Here is an 18705-nt window from a genome sequence, read left to right on the forward strand (position 1 = left end):
CCCCCTTTCCTTAGCACACATATTGCATACACTCCTCCTCCACTACCTCCTTCTCCTCCTCCAACAACAACAACAATTCTGTGTACAATAATACATCTTTTCATATCACATGGTTCTTTAAAAGAAGGAAGGATTTGGTTTACAAAATGCTGCTAGTGGATGGGTTCTTTTAATAAGGATGATCATAATGTGGATGGTATTGTTGATGACTGTAAGGGCTTGTTTGTTGTACCATGGTTGGATAGGGACTACCGCTGTTGCTATAGCTATGTTGGGTCGATAATTCATCTTGTTCACCCAACAATTCCTTGACTTCCCACACATTTTGCTTGGATCCAACCGAAAATTCGAGATCTTCCTTGGTGATGGAATCCCAATACTTGTATACCATCATGACGGATAGCAGTGTACATATGGTACCAAAGAACATGCCATCCACGTAATGCTTGACTTGGTTGCAAATCAACACTGAAAACACGTACATCAACACCTGGCCGATCAAAAAGAAAGCTGTGCCAAAAAGAATGTCTCCCAAAGGCCAAAGATCGTCAAGCGTATTGACAACAAGAATGATTTGCGACACAACGTAAATGAGAAACGATACACCATTGATGATAAACATGAATGCCCACAAGGCACCGGGGCTGTTGTAAGAAAATGGACCCATATTAAGGAACGTGCACAATGCAATCACCCCCACAATCAATCCGATAAGGAACGAGCTCAATCGAATGGACTATTGAAAGTACACACATGTTGGTGGTCATGTTGGCATGGTATCATCGATATACACTTACCCATAGAGAAATGGGCGTGCCATCCTCTGCAAATTGAAAGCCGACAAAGCCATTCAACAAGAGACACCAGAATGCTGCACTCACCACACCGACATGGATGGCTGCAAAATACTATCATAATGTCGTTAGAGCATGCTTAAGAACAGGGCGGCTTGATTGCTCTTACCGTGTATGCTGTGTTGGATGTTGGTATTATGTCGGTGATAAGCAACAGCTCTAGGAAAACGCTGAGCATGTAGAGGTAAAAGAACATGACAATCTCCTTGCGACCTAAGAAGGCGTTGCATCATCATGTTATCAATGTGCTTTAGAGGGAACTCCTTTCGATTTCTTTCATACCGACGGCTGTGTATTTGCATCGAACGTGATAAATCATGATGGCTGTCATGATAATGGCGACTACATCAATCACCAAGGTGGCTACAAAAGTGTCGTACAAGGACACCCGCATTAGTGCAACATGCTCAACATAAATGCAGCGGCCGTGTAACCGTTGGGTGCATACACATACCAGGCTGAAAGATGAGGTTACCACCCAAGTCGACGTTGCGTGAATAACATTCTGGCTCAATGCCTTCGTCTTTGCCCATCAATGGACATAATGGAAGGGCAACGGTTTTGCAAATGCCATTAAAGCTGAACGCTTCAAATTGAAATGTAATGTCGACCATAGTAATAATCGTTTTCTGATGCCGGTATTGCGTATGCTAAAAGATAAGGAGGGGGGATATGTATAGTGTATGTACGTCTCTGATGATGATGATGGATTACAAGGGGTGGGGTATACGTCGTGTCGATGGAGGCAGAGAGGGTGGATGGTTGTGATTATAAATGTAAAAGGATGTAGGCAGCAAAAGAGAGTAGTAGTATACCAGCAAAGAAAAGAAAAAAAAAGAGAAATGAGAAAGAAAAAAAAGGGATGCTCTACTACGTTTGACCATTTTTGTGTGTTTACTCCCCTTTCATCTAGATCTCCTTTTTTCGCATGTAGTTGAAACAAACACACACCAGCACCACAACGCCTTTTTTTCTGCTGTGCACCGTCACCCCTAAACAAAGGGATCCAATCACACTCCTTTTATGCAACTCGCTCATCATCAATCCTTTATAAATGCGATCAGTAATATACGTGCCCACATAGCATTGATCTTTGATCAAATCCTGCCACAATCACTGTTTTGGATTCCCATCCTGTATTTTTAAGCCGAACGTGTTGCTTTTCGGTATCCATGGAAACCACATTGGCTAGTTACGACATCCTCAATTAGCTAGTAGACGCCATTAAGAGAGCGTTGATATCCGATTAATGCTGATGGGAGATCTCCCTTAGGAATGATGTGAGCTTGTTGCTATCGCAAAAGCGCCCTTCTGTATGTTGGTAGACAACGAGCCATTTATGCCACGGGTTGATCATCCATCCAAAAACTGAAATTTTAATCATGGCATCACGCTCGATACTGCTCTATGATAAGCCAAGGGCAATCGTTTCTTGCACTTTGTGCTAGCAAGTACATAGCAACCTGCATCCGTGAGTCAATCCTGACTATGTATAATACAGCTTCGATGCTCCCAACATTATAAGTAGGTGTACATTTTCGCATGGGAACATTCTCTAAGCTAGTCCAATGACTCACATGTGTAATCGAAACCACGTCAATTGACCTCAAAGGTGGTGGGGTATGAGTGTGATACAATGCCACTGGTCACAATGCCATCATAATGAATGGTGATCCATGATAACATGCATCTCATCGGCTCATCGGCCATCGGCATCGCTTCATATTGGGACAGTGAATGCTGCAAACCGAACACCAATAAAAGTCGAGTGCAAAGCCTTTTGTGTCACAGAAGTCGCTTAGCTCGTGACCAATTTGGGGGAACGCGTTTCTCAGGCCTTTGGTTGATAATACAGCATCCTTATGAGGAGATCCTGGTAATGTACAATGAAAGGAGTGGTAAACATGACGATGAAAACTATACCGCCTTACCACCATTAACATACCCATCAATGGAAGTGCATAACAACCCCGTGCTTTATCCATTTTTGGGTGTGGTACTTCAGTAGTCGAGGCATTACCTGCTTGAAGAAAAAAGAAGAGCTCAATGGAAGAAAAGAAACAACAAAAGGAAAACACCCAAATCGTCCCCATTTGGAGGGCCAAGACAAATCAGGTTACACTAGCTAGTTGTGATGCTGGTTTTTGTGTGCTTGCTCTTACATCGCTTTCCTTCCGATATCATCCGTGCTTGGCGTGTGCAGCATACAACATTAGTTTTTGTAGTATTGTATCGATCGTTGCAATAAGATACAATTTGTATCCATCATGGAGATCACCATAATTGATGTTAGTGATGGTGTTGTGATGATGGGCAGGATCCTTTAATAAAGCGATCATGTAAATCATCATTGGTTTGATTGGGTGGAGTTGTGCCAGAAACGCGGTATTCAGGGTCTTTGGGGGGAAAGAAGCAAATGAAGAATAATCTGTGTAAACTTTGGGGGGGGGGGAAGAGAGATAAACGTCTGCTCCAATTTACTTCTACAAGTCAAATAGATGAACTCCGGGGTCAGGTTGCTTTTAATGGCAGGTTGACACCATTACGGCGACACATTCTTTTGTGTAACGTGTTGTGTCGTGACCTTGTTCCTTTGTATCAAATGATTCGGTCATCTCCTCGTAAGGCATCCAGTATATGGCAGCCTTTTTCAACATGCAGATGCTCGCTTAACAGTGGTGTAGAATGTGGCTACTGTGGCGTTCTACAGAATCATATAAATATGAGTGCCCATTTTGGTCGTGGCGAATGCCCTTATTCCTCTTTGATTCAACAACAATGGACCCTTCTTCAGTGACTCCCCCCTCACTTTACCACTCACCAGCAGCCAGCACGCCTTCAACCGAATACACTATTGATAGCTTTCTTTCTCCTTCAATTCCTTCTCATTCGTTGGGTGCTAATGAAACAGCCATTGCTATTTCACCCAGAGCTTCATGGCCAAAGATTAGCAACACGGCACCCAAGGATGATGTATACCGTGTTATGCAAGCCGTGGCTATCGATGTTGTGGAGGTCATCATGACCCATTATTCCCATCAAGGTGGTCTCGCAAATCAATCTCTGGTATCAGGAACAACGGATCAAGCCGTGAAGTTTTTGACGGATGATCCACGTTTGCAACAAGAATATTACAGGGACGTCATGTTTGAGCTTGACAAACTCATTATGCAACAAGAACGTTCCTTAACTCACATTCAAGTGCCGACACCGGAGATCACAATGACCAATGATAATGCGTTGTCGCCACCATCGGCCGCACCACCACCACCACCACCACCACCAGAGGCATCCACAGCTCGTGCCATTCCATCCACAAAAGCTGATAAGAAATGGAAGTGCGATCATTGTGGGGCTCCATGTTCACGAAGCGATGCAGTAAAACGTCATTGGCGTGAATCATGTACATTAAATCCCGAGTCAAAGAAGGTGAAGAAGATGATATCGCAGCAGCAGCAGCAGCAGCAGGTTCTTTTTCTAGGCAACCAGCAGCGTTGACTATTATGCACCTTGACAACTACCTTTGTATGCCTCATCCATTTCTTTTCATCTTGATTCATGCCTTTTCTTTTTTGTCTTTATTGTGATCCATTTCGTGTTGATTCCTCATGCCCCTCGCATATATATATATATACCCACTCACCTCCTCAGCGGACTTTTTTTTTACTTGTATGATATCATTGCTGTATATCCACCATCATTGTCCCACCATAGCGCCATACCCATCATCTCATTGTAACTATGACCATAAGTAAAGTAAATAAACCTCTTGATTTACATATACGTTGTTGGCCGCGTACTCGTTTCATACCATGCACAACATCAGGTGTACCTACCTAGGCATGAAGAAGCTATGTACCTTTGAAAGATCATGCGATATTCAGCATCGGTTGCCAAGTAATTAGCGTGCATGCATACTACATGTACATGATACACCAATAAATGTGCGAGCTTAATCACCATCCATTACCCAGGGAATGCTGCTGGAAGATGTATGCATGATGACTCCCTCGAAGATTCTATCATCGCAGTGACCCACGTGGACTCCATTACTACTTGCTTTACAGCTTACGACCCTTTACATTCCGCCATTCGCTGTCAACCACCTGCATCACCTTACAGATAGCTAACTTTTGGTGGAACCAATGATACAAAAGAATGGGCTGTTGCTGATGCTTGTAGCGTACCTAAATACGACCAGCAATGAAAGATGGATAAAAGAAGTCTCCAAAGCCAAAATGGTGAGCATGGTGCTGATAGCATCCTTGTTGTCGTGTAAAGAATGCTTATAGATTTCGGCCAATCAATGCCGGATCCGCCGCCCTTTTTACATGTGCCATGCCCATGGTATACATATTATCAGCAGGGAGTACTCACTCGACGATTACGTGGTCCCTAAAATGTAGATCTTGGCATGCAGTAAAAACCATGTCAAGACGTAGATGCTTCGAATGTCATGGTTTTCCGCTTAGAAACATCTTGAATTCGATTTTGACAAAGGCTGCACGCACACGCCATATACGCAGGATGACTCCTTGCCCGATAATTGAACCTCGTTGCAACACACCCTCAATCTTCACCACCATGCCATGCTTTAAAATAGATACACGTCACGTCATCATGCTACGTACATGTTTATCAATAAGTGTGGGAACGAGGCATTCATGCATCGGCCCCCCAAAGAGATGCAATGCAGCATCCTAAGGTTGGCTTTAGCTCATGGCTTTTATCTACATACCCAATCGCTTACAATGTATAAAAGGATGAAGCATGGAAAACGAAACATTGATTGTAGATGGCAACGCCGGTACTTGTGGCATGCTTAAAATAACGCTTCATCACCAGGACAATGTGGAGCAAGAAGTGCCCAATTTTATACGACTTCCTTTTTTGATGTTGTGAAGCACGAGCACCACATAACAACAAATCTGTGTCCTTTCTAAAATGCCGATCCCTCGCTTTGGGGGTGTCTTCAAAGCAAGATCGATTTACGCTTGGCTCGCGTGTTCCCATTGCCTAATCCCAAAACATCCCTTACAATAATATCATACGCGTGGTTGAACATACATCACGGCTCTAGAGATTTGCTATCGCTGTTTGGAGCATGTTCAATGGGTGACGATTGGTATACGATACGTGAGAACCACTTTTCCTCGTCACAAGGCTGAGCAAAGGAGTGTTCATTTCATCTTGATATTATAATTGGCTTGATGCGCCACCACAAAACCATTGTATTTTGACATTGATTGGTGTAGATAATGGGGGAGAAAAGGGAGAGGAGTGAAAACATCTTCATCCACAAGCAATGATTGGTGCAATGGAGCCAACTTTTCTGATGGATGAAGAAAAAGCACAATCGGATATGGAAGGCGATGGAATAAGATTTGGAAAAGAAGGTGAGCGGGCTCTCAAGAGGAGGGGGGGTTAATATAAGGCATGGGGATCACCATGCATGATCCAACAATATGCGACACACATACAGGTCTGAATAATGTCCAAATAAAACTATTGTAGTGGGGATCGATGGAAATCCAATCCCTACAATCTTGCTATTAACCACTTCTTATAAATAGGGGTGCAATTTATGCCCAAGGGTCTGTTGTCTTTGTCACAACAATGGACCCTAAATACATTCCTTACCACCATTCCTTGCCATCATCTGTTGTTAATACCAATGCTATATCAGCAGATGTCAATGTTGAAGATCCCATGCTACCACACGTTCCTCAAGATCATTTAGCAAGCATGTACCTTCATGGTATTTCGTATCTTGACCAGCTATCAACAATGTCGGCACAAACATTACCGGGATCCGAAGCCTGCTGTGTAGCGTCAGACGTGGCCCACGTGGTTAGCCAATGTTCACAAAGCCAAGGTGGCCTTTCAAATACCGACCTTGTGTCCCAAATGACATCTTGGGCGATCACTTTTATCACGGATGATGATTTTCTTCGTGAATATTATTATTGGCTTACGATTTACCGGCTATATACGAATGACACGCAATGGGATTGCTTATCTCACCTTCCTCCGGAAACAGCACCATCATCACCAGCACTATCACCACCATCATCGGCATCATCGGCATCATCACCACCACCATCATCACCACCACAAGAGTCAGCATGCTCACCGCTCACAATGAGCGACGTATCCAGTGAAGGAAGACCAGCGTGCGATAATTGTCATCGTACCTTCTCACGAAGGGACGCATTACATCGTCATCTCGAGAAGTCTTGCACGTACAACAGAAAAGGATACACTTCACAACATGTCTTTTCAGCATTCGAGTAATAATACCATCATCCTCTATACCAATCATACACTATACCTCTATCATCATTGGCCCTCTCTCTCTCTCTCTTTGACATTCTCATTATGCATGATGCTTTTTTCTTTATGTTTCTTCCCCGATACCACTTTGCTATGTATATCTCCATCTCATTTAAGATTATGTTCTTGCCTATATGTATGCAGACCCGTATTTATCCCATAAGATGTTCTTAACAAGACATTGTTTTATCTCATATAAAGGATCTCATCAATTACAGGGACTTTTGCTTGTTTGCCATACTTGAGGGAGGGAGGCATCTCGATATAGAAATGAGGAGTCTATTCTAGATTGATGCTTATCTACGACGGGTGGATAGCACTTCCTGCCAGATAAGGTAACCATACGAGAATATGAACCAAACTTCCAATCCAATGCGATCTCATGCTGCCGATGAAACAAGGTAGCTTTTGGCGTCGATTAACTCCATCCAAGTAACCATCGAGGCTTCAAGTCAAAAAAGGCTGTTCTGCGATCGTATCGTGGATTGCCCTTGGATGAAAGAACATCGTTGTATCGTCTTTTAAGCGAGATGCTGGTTGTTATCTTGTGTTGACATGCCTCAATCGCGTGATATCCATCATTATCATCCTGCAATGAATGCTCTGTGGTATGTGTGTATGCGTGTGTCTCGATCCAGGGAAGTCATCATATCGTAAGCTTTGCTGCCGTGTATTGACCTGCATGCTTTGTCGTATAGCGTGTATTGCCATTCTTCTCTATGTGCTATCCAGTTGCAATTGTCGGTTGATGAAGGTCGTTGAGTTGCCCATTCACCTTGTAGCAAAGACAACCATCGTGACGCCTTGTTGATTGTAGCGTTTGTGAACAATAAAGCGATGGGGCTTTTGAACCCTTTAACGTCGTAAACCTTGAGTGGGTCGTCCCCTTAACTTTGTGTTGAAGTCATGCAGCCACGCGATGGAGGTGGGAATTGTGACATGGTTGAAAACGGCGGAGTGAGAGAAGAAAGCAATGCCGTTTGTGGTGAGCTTCACGTTTCAGCATCAGTCTTCCTCCGTCAATGCTTGGCCCCAAAGTGGTCTAGACCACAGCCACAGCCACGGAGCGTATTCAAATCGTGCACAATCCCAGCATCTCGGATCCACAGTGCCAAGGTCATCTTTTACTTTACACCTCGCATCTTGGGAATCTCATGCTTGGTCTAGACATACAACGTCCTTTCATACATGTTACAGTAGCTTTATCAAATGCCAAAATAGAACATCTACCGCTTTTAAACACCATCTTTTTCACTAATGGCCGTGGATGATGACGATAATGGGATGCCAATAGGATGTAGAATGTTAATGCTTTGAGCATAAAATAGGTTGTCAAGTAATTAAGCTACTAACCAAAGCTGCATATTCGTTGCGACCGGTGACGAGTGTATCCTTTTTTCAAGTCAGCTGTCCCATCACGATGCTCGGTATTCTACCAGCGAAACGTGCGTGTGAAAGAGAAAAAGGGACCGGGGTGCTGGCATCTGCAAAGTCAGGAGTCACCATACATCATGTCGCTTGCCTAGGCCATCAAGCGGCTATGATTTCATCATCATATAAAAACCTCATATGAATACGCGTTCACGTAATTTGTGCGTTGCATTGATTGTAACCATCTCTTCTTCTACGTTCATTCCCTACCTTTTTTTTTTTTGCTACCTGTCGACCCCAATTGGGTAACAGCAGGATACTTTACCATCTCCGGATTCGCTTTATCGTCAAGTACCGTTCAAGATCGTTCCTCTATTATGGATCCTCAGAGTGTGTCGTGTACAGATCAGCCAAGGTCCACTATGCAAACACTAGAGCAACTTGATTGTTGTGTGGCAATTCGCGTAGCTCAGGTTGTCAAGGAAGTTTGCATACACCAACAAGGTGGGCTTGCAAACGCTGATCTTGTGTCTCGAACGGCATGTTGGGCGATCACCTTTATCACGGATGATCCTTTTTATCGTGAATATTACTATTGGCTTACCATCCATCAGCTATCTACGTATTACACGCATTCGCATCATTTGCCTCGAGGTTCCTCGGCAACAGCAACATCGATGCCAACACCACCACCAACGCCGGGACCACAAGAGGCACCATGTTCTCCGCTCACAACCAGCGATGTATCCAGTGATGGAGGAGGCATACCAAGGATGGCGTGCCATCATTGCCAACGTACCTTCTCACGAAAGGACGCATTAAAGCGTCATCTCAAGCGAACTTGCACTTACAACAAAAAAGGTTACACTTCACAACACGTCTTTTCTGCATTCGAGTAGAAGCCTAAATAACCTATTCCAAGCACCTCTTATATACCTTCATCATCATCACTCGAGCTTTTTTCGACGTCCATAGTATGCTTTCATTTATTGCCCATGCCCTTTCTGATAGCACTGCCCATTTTATGTATATACCATTCCATTCAAGATACCTGTATATCCACACGCACACGCACCTATAAGACTTTCTGAACAAGGAAAGCAACGACACATACATAGCTTATGTCAATAAAGATTCCCGCTTGCTAGGGGGCCATATTTTACAGCACCAATCGGTATAGCGTTGTAGGAGATGAATAGTGCTATTACAACTTGTTTCTTTATATAGCATAGAAAAACATGGTATGCTCGTTGTCACGAGATGCTGCTCATTGAATTGTGCAAAAGTAAGCGAAAGAAGCGAGAACACATTTATTGTTTTAACCCTCCTCCCAACTCAAAAAAGTACTTTTCCACCATAAACATGTATCTAGATCCTGTATGATGCTCAACAACGGATCATTTAGTACCATTCAAGCCAAGAGCATATGCTTAGGAAGTAATTGAAGCCGTTCTAACTGTGGAATGATACAGGGGGCGATCAAGGAAAGTTCCATAGTCATTGATGTCAGCTGTTGTTGATTATTGAGTACATATCAATGAATCGCTTGGGGCAATGGGGCTTTTTATATAAATGCTGTACTACTCATCATCGTTCATTATGCACCACGCCAATTCGATTGCGACTACCAAGGGCCATGGCCAGGCATGTTGTGGAAAGTATAAAAGACATGGCTCTGCTACCGTCACAGAAGCGAGGCAATTCCTGATTCTGGAAATGGTGCCTTGCATAGGTGCACCTGTCAGTAATTAAGCTACAGCGGTATCTTATAGAGGATGTGATCTTCAGTACTAATACAAAAATGGAAGAACGAGTGTGCATATTTTGAGTCACACGGACAACACACAAGAAGGCGAGAACATCCTTCAATGGAAGGTACGTTTTTAACCCAAAGGTAGGTGAGAGTAAACATGATAACAAGAGAATAAGAGATCAGAGCAAGATGGTGATGATGATGATGATGATGATGATGATGATGATGATGATGATGATGAAGGGCGCTGTCATCAGGATAATGTCGTTGGTCAATCCTATTATTAATGATCTCTGTGCGGCTATGCCAGGTCTACAAACGCTCAATTCTAATACACAACCGCTCATTAAATGCCATTGCTGGTTTAGAAAATGGAATGACGAAATTTTGCCCTTGGTCAAAGGTGCGTGATATCATTGCAGGGGGAGTTTGTTTTCTGAGCCTCCCCTAACCCATTCAATGACCATGGTTGATGGTGTTGTTGTTAGCAGCGGTTCCACTTTTGCACGTATTTAGGCACACGTTTTTTCAATGGGTAGCTTTTCCTTTATTTTTTATGCATCGACATCATTCAAACAGGTAATCGGATAGGCACACTTTCATCTATTTCAGCGTCATACCCAAAAGGGAATTTATGATGTGACACCAAACGATCCTTCGGGAAGTGAAATAGACGCACGTGGTTCCTCGGGAAGTAAAATGAATCCCCCCGTGCACAGACCACACAACCGGCTTCTCAGCTTTGTTTCCGACCTGGATGTTGTACCTTCCATCATGACTCAATTTTGCTTATCAACAATGACATTGAATCGTTTGCAAGTATCCATGGCAACAACCATTACGTGGTGTGTGAAATGACGTAGCCGTAAAGAGTGTGACGTTGTTTGCGTGCTTGTAATAACAACAGCGTTTGGGTTGCCAAGACAACTGCCGATCTCAGCCAAAGCCAAATCTGTTTCGCCCGATCAAGGCCATTCAAGTCCATCGTCAATGTTGACCACTGTGGGAGGCGTAAACAAGTAAGTTAGAACGGAAGATTGCTACAACTATGTTGTTTCCTTGGTTGCTTCGATTGCAGTAGCATGCTCTTTATTGGGACATCTTTGGCATCTCAAGAGGTATGTTGACTTGTTCTAGAATACTACTCATTCACTCAATGCCTACTTTAGTTTCGACCATGACTGGGAAAGGTTGGCTATGGGGGTTGCTTGCTATTGAGTCTTCCACCTTTGTCTCGTGTTGTTTCCAAAGACTCCCTCGCCTCAGTATGTCCCGGTATCCTCAATGACAAGATGCACGTATGGCTATGGCTTTACACAGTGGATGCGGTGCAGATGATAGCAAACTTTGCTGGAAGATGGTTCATCGAAGGTGGAAAGGATTCATATCGGTTCAATCGTTTCATATGGTGGGCTCATAAGGACAATCAATTGCAATTTCCCCTTGGCCATGAGGAAACCTTGGTATATACAAGCCGTCAAGTCATTGGGTAGTATTGCCTCGTCATAATGACACCTGGGTACCACCCCCAAGCGATAGACAAAGCATTTGGTTATCGGATATCTAATACAATTACCTCTTTGATAAACATACATCATTGTAATCTCGCCAAGACATCAAATATATGGTTTGCATGGATAATGGATGAGGATGGGAAGAGAAAAAGAACGTTGAAGCCGTCAAATTGGATGCTGTTTTCTGATAATGCATATGTTGGTGGTGAATTTCAAGGAGAAAGAGATAGGCGATGATGGTGCTTGTTGATGCGTATTATGGAGTGGATACTAGTGGCGCGTTCACATTGCACACAAGCTATTATTACTGTGAGAAAAGGGAAAAAAAGATATGAAGGTAAATACGAGGACACTTATCAATCCACTATAGGTACTACTTTGCTTGGTCAGTCACCTAGGAGGTGAGAAGAGTTAGGAAAAAAAGAGAAGATTTAGGAAAAAAGACTTAGCTTAGGCTGTCACCCATACGACGACAATACATTCCAACCCCCGATCGCACACATTCTGGATCCATCACGCAAGACGTGGACGATCATTGTATGGTGATGAAGTAACAAGGTGGTTGCATCCAATGCATCAGCCAATCAAAAATGACTTCTATCGTTCCTTCTCCCCGGATGCTGACCGGCTTACTATATTAGTCAAAGGTGGATGGACACCAAACCGTTTCCGTTTGCTTGTTTCCCACCCGAAGTTAATAGCGTCATAGGAACCTGCTGTCAATAGAGTGCACCTGCATGACACCTACCCTATATAAAGGGCTGAATTCACCGTGTAATTCGAATGCTTTATTGTCACCATGTATCCGATATCCACTCCTTATGGCTCTTTTCCAACTACTACCGCCACCACCAATGCTATCACAGCGCTAGATGCCACTGCTGCCCATCTTACCTTGCCAAATATTGTTCAAGACAATTCCCCCATTTCGGAACTTCCTTGCGTATCTGCTACCGTTCAGCAATCAACAACTCAATCAAGGATATTGCCAACACCAGAAGAGCTTGATTGCTATGTGGTGGCTCACGTGACCCAGGTCGTAAAGCAACATTGCATACACCAAGGTGGGCTTGAGAATACTGAGCTTGTATTTCAAATCACATCTTGGACGATCAACTCTATCACGGATGATCATTTTCTTCGTAAATATTACTACTTGCTTGTCATCCACCAGCTATATACCCATTACAAGCAGGGCGATGACTTGCCCCAGATTTCCTCACCAACGGAAATCACAACGCCGCCGCTATCAACATCATCAACATCCTCGCAGTTATCAGAAGCTGCATCATCGCCATTCACTTGCAGTGATGTCTCCAGTAATAATGGGAGTATACCAAGGACGGCATGTGACTATTGCCAGCGTACTTTTTCAAGAAAAGATGCATTAAGACGCCATCTCAAGCGAACGTGCACGTACACCAAAGAGCATACCTCCCTGCATGTTTTCTCAGTGGCAGATTAAAAAAAATGATCTATTTCAAGCATACCCTGCATCATTGTCGATCCCTTTTTGATGTCTTCATTGTTTTATTTCCGATACCATCTATGTGCACCATCCCAATTTATGAGCGGCAGACTTATGCAGGTTCATTCATTTCCTATAAGCTGACCTCCTAAAAATGATGCGTTCTCTCATTGTTGTATTATGCCTCATGTCCAGTTTTTATTAAAGAAGGTCCTCGCTTGCTGACCACTATGCGGATGTATAGAAACGGGTTATCATTCAATGTATGTAAAATAACCTCCATAAAGCCACCTGATGGATCGAATACCAAGGACACAATGACGAAAGCAACAAGAAGGCATATGCGATTTTATTGTTTGTGGGTGTATGTAGCTAACTATAGAAATGATATGGAGGTGATGGCTCAATGCAAGCAAAAGAAAGAGGGATCGACCTAGAAGTTGGATAGGGATGTTTATCAGGGTGCAGTAGTAGAAGATGTGTCTATGACAAGTGATCCAAAAATAGGGTGCATGTGGAGGTGTGGAGGATGATTTGGTGCCTGAATGGTGGGATGATCCGCCTTCGCCGCCTCTCCCAGGATGACGCATATTGTGACAGGGTTTTGGCACAAGGCCGGGCTCTATCAACAATCTTCCTCAACCTCTTTCTCCCTCCTCCCTCCCCACTCAATTTGACGATGTCTCTTACCCTCAAGAACTTTGTCCAAAACTCCAAGGTCCTCAGCGGTTTGTTTGCTCCTGCTGCTCAATTCTACGCCAACGCTGCTGGTTACAGACAAATCGGTACGTCCATTGAAGAAAAAAAATATACATACACAACACCCATCGATAAGCAAACTCAATGAACCCACCCCATAGGTCTTCGTTATGACGATTTGATTTCCGAGGAGAACGAACTTGTTCAAGAAGCTCTTCGTCGTCTTGAGATTGCCGAGCCTCGCGAAATGTACGACCGTGCTTATCGTATCCGTGTTGCCCAACAGTGCTCTTTGACCCACTCTCTTCTCCCCAAGAACCAATGGGTCACTGCTGAAACTGTAAGTATTATCATCAACAAGGGGATATGACATGTGTATTGATATGGTTGCTGTTATCTAGGACAAGAGATACCTTCGACCTTACATTGATGAAGTTGCCGCCGAGTTTGCTGAACGTGGTGATTTCGACAACATCAAGGTCACTCCCCGTCATTAAATTCACATAGATCCCCGCTTCAAGTCGATTCTAATTTACACAACATTTACAACAAAGAGCTTTTTGTATCAACATGGGTCATCATCACCATCATCATCATCATTCTATATTCAGCAGTGTTTGGTTTATGAGATTTTTATGTTACATGGTATACGAGAAAGAGAAATAGCAAGTGAGAGAGCGAGTTAAAGGGGTCTGTGTGTGCGTGTGTGTGCGGAAAGAGGGATAGAAAGGGCAAAGAAAAAGAAAATACAAGACAAATGATACATCATCACTCGTTGGATGGGGAGGATTGAGTCTCTACAATGGTGGTAAGAGCAACAGCAGCAGCGGATGAGGTAGCACGTTGACGACGTAATGAGCGAGAAGGAGATGTTGTTGTTGTTGATGTCTTTGAAGTAGCAGCAGCGGATGAGTTAGCACGATGACGACGTAGTGAAAGGGAAGGAGATGTTGTAGTTGTAGTAGGACTTGAAGCAGCAGCGTATTCAATCTTGATTTGTCGTAATCGATCGACTTTGGATTGTATTTCCTCGACCGTGAATTTAGATTTATCAAATTTCCACTCGTACCATGCAACAATCTCACCCGTACGTCTGCTCAACTTTTTTAATGCAATGGTACGTGTTGCTGCAGCTTCTGGATTATCCATAGCAGAGGGTGGTGGTAATTCATCTGGTAAACGTGGTTTGACAATGATACGAGGCTCAGGTGCACATTTGGGATTATTGATCATGCATTCATCCACTGGTAAATCAAGCGCCAAACGAATCCATTCATGACCAAGATAACGTTCTTTGAGTCGTTTGCTTTGGATTTGCAATTTAACCTTGGTCAAGGCACGAGCTAAGGGTGTTGTTTCTGCACTTGTGTCCTCAGCTGCTTGCTGTTCACGGAGTGCGGCGGTGGCGGCAGGGATCAAATCCGATAGCGTTGTAGAAGGGCAACGTGATAATCGTCGATGGAGCTTGTTGATGTGTTTGCTACCACTCGTGTTGCTACCATGGTTGCTAGGTGTTGTTGTCTTCTTTTCCTCATGACCACCACCACCGCCATCATGGCGAGCCGTTGCTGATGGAGGAGTTGCATCCACCACCGGAGGTTGAGGTGGATCGTTAAGAACAGTAGTAGTGGTAGTAGTGACAACACAAGTGCTCATAAGTCTGACAGTACACTTGAAAAAGACAACGGGAAAAAGAGAGGGAAAAAAAGGAGAAAACGAGAGCCAGCTGCATATTGAGTTGTTCGAAAAGTTTTGAATGACTGGTGGCACGATGAGTTGTTGAGTGGAACCATCTCAATGTGTCACACGTCTTACTAGCCTTATCACAAGGCTTTTTCTCTTTTCATTCTTGAATCTCTGGAATCCCCGCCGATAGGTTGGAAGATCAAATTTATTTCTTAGTTACCATCTTCATCTACACAAAACATTGAGATCCATGCGTACCACATGTAACACGGGTACATGTACATAACATGTATCGTGCATACAACATCATCCCTCGTCATTATAGTAACATCACGTCTAATGCATGCACGGTGTTGATACCATGTTTGGTTTCCCTGCTCCTTTATGTGATCTTGTCTTTGTATGTAGGAATGAGCTGATTTTATTCATTTGTATATATTATCTCCTTCTCTCTCTTTCTTCTTATACATCACGTTCATAGAACAACATATAAGCTTCGCATGACAACACGGTGTCAATGTCTACCTCGTCTATAGCATCATCGCTGCATCGCCAAAATGTGGATGTTTCTGGTACGGGGGAATGATGATCGTCGTTGGTGAATGGTTTTCGTACATCATGACCAGTGGGTAGCTTTTTGCGTCTGTATGTGATAAAATGACCTGATTCATGACCGCCATAGTGGACAATGACAGCATTGAGACGATAAGGAATCGAACGTACAGCTGGCAAGGATAATGAAGGCAAGGCGTTTTGAACGAGATCGCTGTTATCCTTTGATGAGCCGAGTGCCACATTCAAGCCATCACGTCCGTGCACGAAACGATTGCCAGCAGCCATATTGCGGAGATAAACTAGGCTCGTGCGTGAAGTGCGTGCTTGAGGAGAAATGGGTGCGGGGGGACTGCTGAGTGATTGAGCAGGATCAGCTGTGTTGAGAAATCCATTCGTTGTATAGGGTGCCATATCCAAGTATTCAGGGAATCTCACGGTGCAATGGTTCTTTTGTACAATGCCGGAAGGATGATACACCGATCGTGACAAATGGAAACATAATGATTTTGGTGGATTGGCGAACATGGTCTGCTTTGTGGTGCATGACGTAGTTGAAGGATTCACCAATGGAATGCCAGGCTATGGATAATCAAAAGGTGAGTAAGAGGAAAAATCGTATTCATCATTATCACCATCATCACTCACCAAAGGTGCCTCCACATTGTATCTCAAAGCATCCTTGAGCACTTGGATCTTACCAGCATGCTCAGCCTTTTCTTCATCAGAGTAACCTGCCATTTTGCCTTGTTCTTGTTGAAGCGCCTCCAGGGTCGCTAGGAGCATGCATTTGCGACATCGGAAATCGGTCAGCATATCCACCTTGGTGTATGTATCAATGCAATTTTGAAGTGTGCAGCTCAACTATTTTCATACATAGATATCAATGCCAATGCGATCATGGTAATAGCAATAACCCCAATGGAGCCATACCGTTTGTGGAATCGTCAGGGATATATTGTCAAATGTATTGTGTCGGATAGGTGCCTGTTTAAAGCATGATAAGTGCCCATGTCTATTATCTTCCTCTTTCACATACCGTATATCCACATTTCATGCAACTAATCTTGGTAGCTGACAAGCCTGTAAAAGGATTTCGTGGACGTCGTGGTCTATGTCGTAAGTGGCCACCAACCGAGGATACGGAAAACGAACTCCACATGGATCCCATGGTGCCGACCGAGGATACTGAAGCTGTCTCGAGATTATCAAGTGCCACCGGTGATGCACATCCGGAATCCTTGATAGGTATGTGAGTGAATCAAAAGGATGAAAAAAGTCTACCACATTGATTACTTACATGTTCCCCCGTCATCTTTCGTAGAGTCCCAGCATCCAAAAGAGACGACGGCTCTTCCCGGTATTGGATTTCCTCTTCCGAAGAGAGAGCATGTGATATAATTTGGAAAAGCTCCTGAGCATCCTGTATAGAACAGCTTAATACAAATGCAAATCGTCATATGATTTTCTTTACCTGTTGTTCACGATTGATAGTGCCATTGGTCTTGCGTTCCAGTGCATGAAGCAAATCCGTAGGTGCCATTGATCGGGGTCGACTCAATGGTTTGTTGAGTTCTATGTAAAGGCCATTTTTAGCATGATACAAATAGACCTGTAGTTCTTGACTCACGTTCAATCGTAGTGTACAATGCATACGCCACGGATTGTAAAACATACTCGTTGCTTGATAATTCCAATGTATCCAATTCATCGCCTCGTTCATCCACACGCTCTGCCTAAAGACATGGGTGAATAAGCATAAACATGTAGCATGGAAAAACACATACCAGGTAGGATCGAAGTGAAGCCAATGTAGCAAGAGCCTATGTAAATAGCACATGTTGTTGAATAAACCCAACGCTTGCTTAATATAGCCAAGCTGAAACATACTTGAAGTACAGAGTTAATGAAGCAAGAGTTGCCGGTATTGATCAGCCCCGTAATGTATTTGGCATCTCGCTCTATGGTTGAAGCCTTCGTTAGATGCCCATCGGTAAGAGCCATGGCTGTTGTTGATATACACACCTTTGAGGATCTTTGACCTGATTCGTTTCCGTCTCCTTCTCGATTCAGCGCTGCTGCTTGATAATGCATAACCGGACGCAGCAATGGCAATGCCAGCCATAGCAGCCAAGGCCGGAATGTGATAGTTTGAGGACGATGCCATTGAGCAAAAAGGCGACAAGAGAAGTTGTCCAAGACGACAAGTAGTTGGTGGTGGGGGTTGCCAATAAGTGTAGTGAGAAAGAAGAACCGCGAGAAAAAGAAAGCAATTACCCATTTCGAGGAGGGCGGTTCTACAATTGATTCACACCCACACACACACCTCACAAACAACCATAGACCACACACATGCCCTTTAGGATATAAGCCCATCATTTCCATAGTATACCTTTGCAGCATTAAAGTACATTCAAAAGACCTTTATCCACTAGCCACTACATCTTGTTGGATATAAATCATTCCCCTCCAGCT

At 43.7% G+C, this 18705-nt stretch overlaps 8 protein-coding genes across 8 annotated transcripts; 5 read left to right on the forward strand and 3 right to left on the reverse strand.

Annotated features, from left to right (window-relative positions):
- Positions 1 to 169: 169 nt before the first annotated feature.
- Positions 170 to 1468, reverse strand: O0I10_003819 (uncharacterized protein; the record flags this gene model as incomplete). Its single annotated transcript, XM_058483886.1, has 5 exons — positions 170 to 736; positions 798 to 908; positions 964 to 1067; positions 1137 to 1217; positions 1309 to 1468. 5 exons carry the CDS (start codon positions 1466 to 1468, stop codon positions 170 to 172), a joined length of 1023 nt encoding a protein of 340 aa, XP_058345275.1.
- A 2164-nt stretch (positions 1469 to 3632) lies between these two features.
- On the forward strand, positions 3633 to 4352 carry O0I10_003820 (uncharacterized protein; the record flags this gene model as incomplete). Its single annotated transcript, XM_058483887.1, has 1 exon — positions 3633 to 4352. The coding sequence occupies one exon, from the start codon at positions 3633 to 3635 to the stop codon at positions 4350 to 4352; it is 720 nt and encodes a 239-aa protein (XP_058345276.1).
- A 2118-nt stretch (positions 4353 to 6470) lies between these two features.
- On the forward strand, positions 6471 to 7148 carry O0I10_003821 (uncharacterized protein; the record flags this gene model as incomplete). Its single annotated transcript, XM_058483888.1, has 1 exon — positions 6471 to 7148. One exon carries the CDS (start codon positions 6471 to 6473, stop codon positions 7146 to 7148), a length of 678 nt encoding a protein of 225 aa, XP_058345277.1.
- Positions 7149 to 8935: 1787 nt separating this feature from the next.
- Positions 8936 to 9457, forward strand: O0I10_003822 (uncharacterized protein; the record flags this gene model as incomplete). Its single annotated transcript, XM_058483889.1, has 1 exon — positions 8936 to 9457. The coding sequence occupies one exon, from the start codon at positions 8936 to 8938 to the stop codon at positions 9455 to 9457; it is 522 nt and encodes a 173-aa protein (XP_058345278.1).
- A 3167-nt stretch (positions 9458 to 12624) lies between these two features.
- On the forward strand, positions 12625 to 13290 carry O0I10_003823 (uncharacterized protein; the record flags this gene model as incomplete). Its single annotated transcript, XM_058483890.1, has 1 exon — positions 12625 to 13290. One exon carries the CDS (start codon positions 12625 to 12627, stop codon positions 13288 to 13290), a length of 666 nt encoding a protein of 221 aa, XP_058345279.1.
- Positions 13291 to 13972: 682 nt separating this feature from the next.
- On the forward strand, positions 13973 to 14489 carry O0I10_003824 (uncharacterized protein; the record flags this gene model as incomplete). Its single annotated transcript, XM_058483891.1, has 3 exons — positions 13973 to 14078; positions 14154 to 14332; positions 14394 to 14489. 3 exons carry the CDS (start codon positions 13973 to 13975, stop codon positions 14487 to 14489), a joined length of 381 nt encoding a protein of 126 aa, XP_058345280.1.
- A 271-nt stretch (positions 14490 to 14760) lies between these two features.
- Positions 14761 to 15648, reverse strand: O0I10_003825 (uncharacterized protein; the record flags this gene model as incomplete). Its single annotated transcript, XM_058483892.1, has 1 exon — positions 14761 to 15648. One exon carries the CDS (start codon positions 15646 to 15648, stop codon positions 14761 to 14763), a length of 888 nt encoding a protein of 295 aa, XP_058345281.1.
- Positions 15649 to 16140: 492 nt separating this feature from the next.
- On the reverse strand, positions 16141 to 18397 carry O0I10_003826 (uncharacterized protein; the record flags this gene model as incomplete). The annotated part of the gene is made up of 10 exons (XM_058483893.1): positions 16141 to 16812; positions 16879 to 17094; positions 17164 to 17217; positions 17270 to 17470; positions 17531 to 17653; positions 17705 to 17805; positions 17861 to 17966; positions 18018 to 18053; positions 18121 to 18191; positions 18256 to 18397. 10 exons carry the CDS (start codon positions 18395 to 18397, stop codon positions 16141 to 16143), a joined length of 1722 nt encoding a protein of 573 aa, XP_058345282.1.
- Between the last annotated feature and the right edge of the window lie 308 nt (positions 18398 to 18705).

This window comes from Lichtheimia ornata (assembly GCF_029851405.1).
Source record: "Lichtheimia ornata isolate CBS 291.66 chromosome Unknown scaffold00013, whole genome shotgun sequence".
Taxonomy (NCBI): domain Eukaryota; kingdom Fungi; phylum Mucoromycota; class Mucoromycetes; order Mucorales; family Lichtheimiaceae; genus Lichtheimia; species Lichtheimia ornata.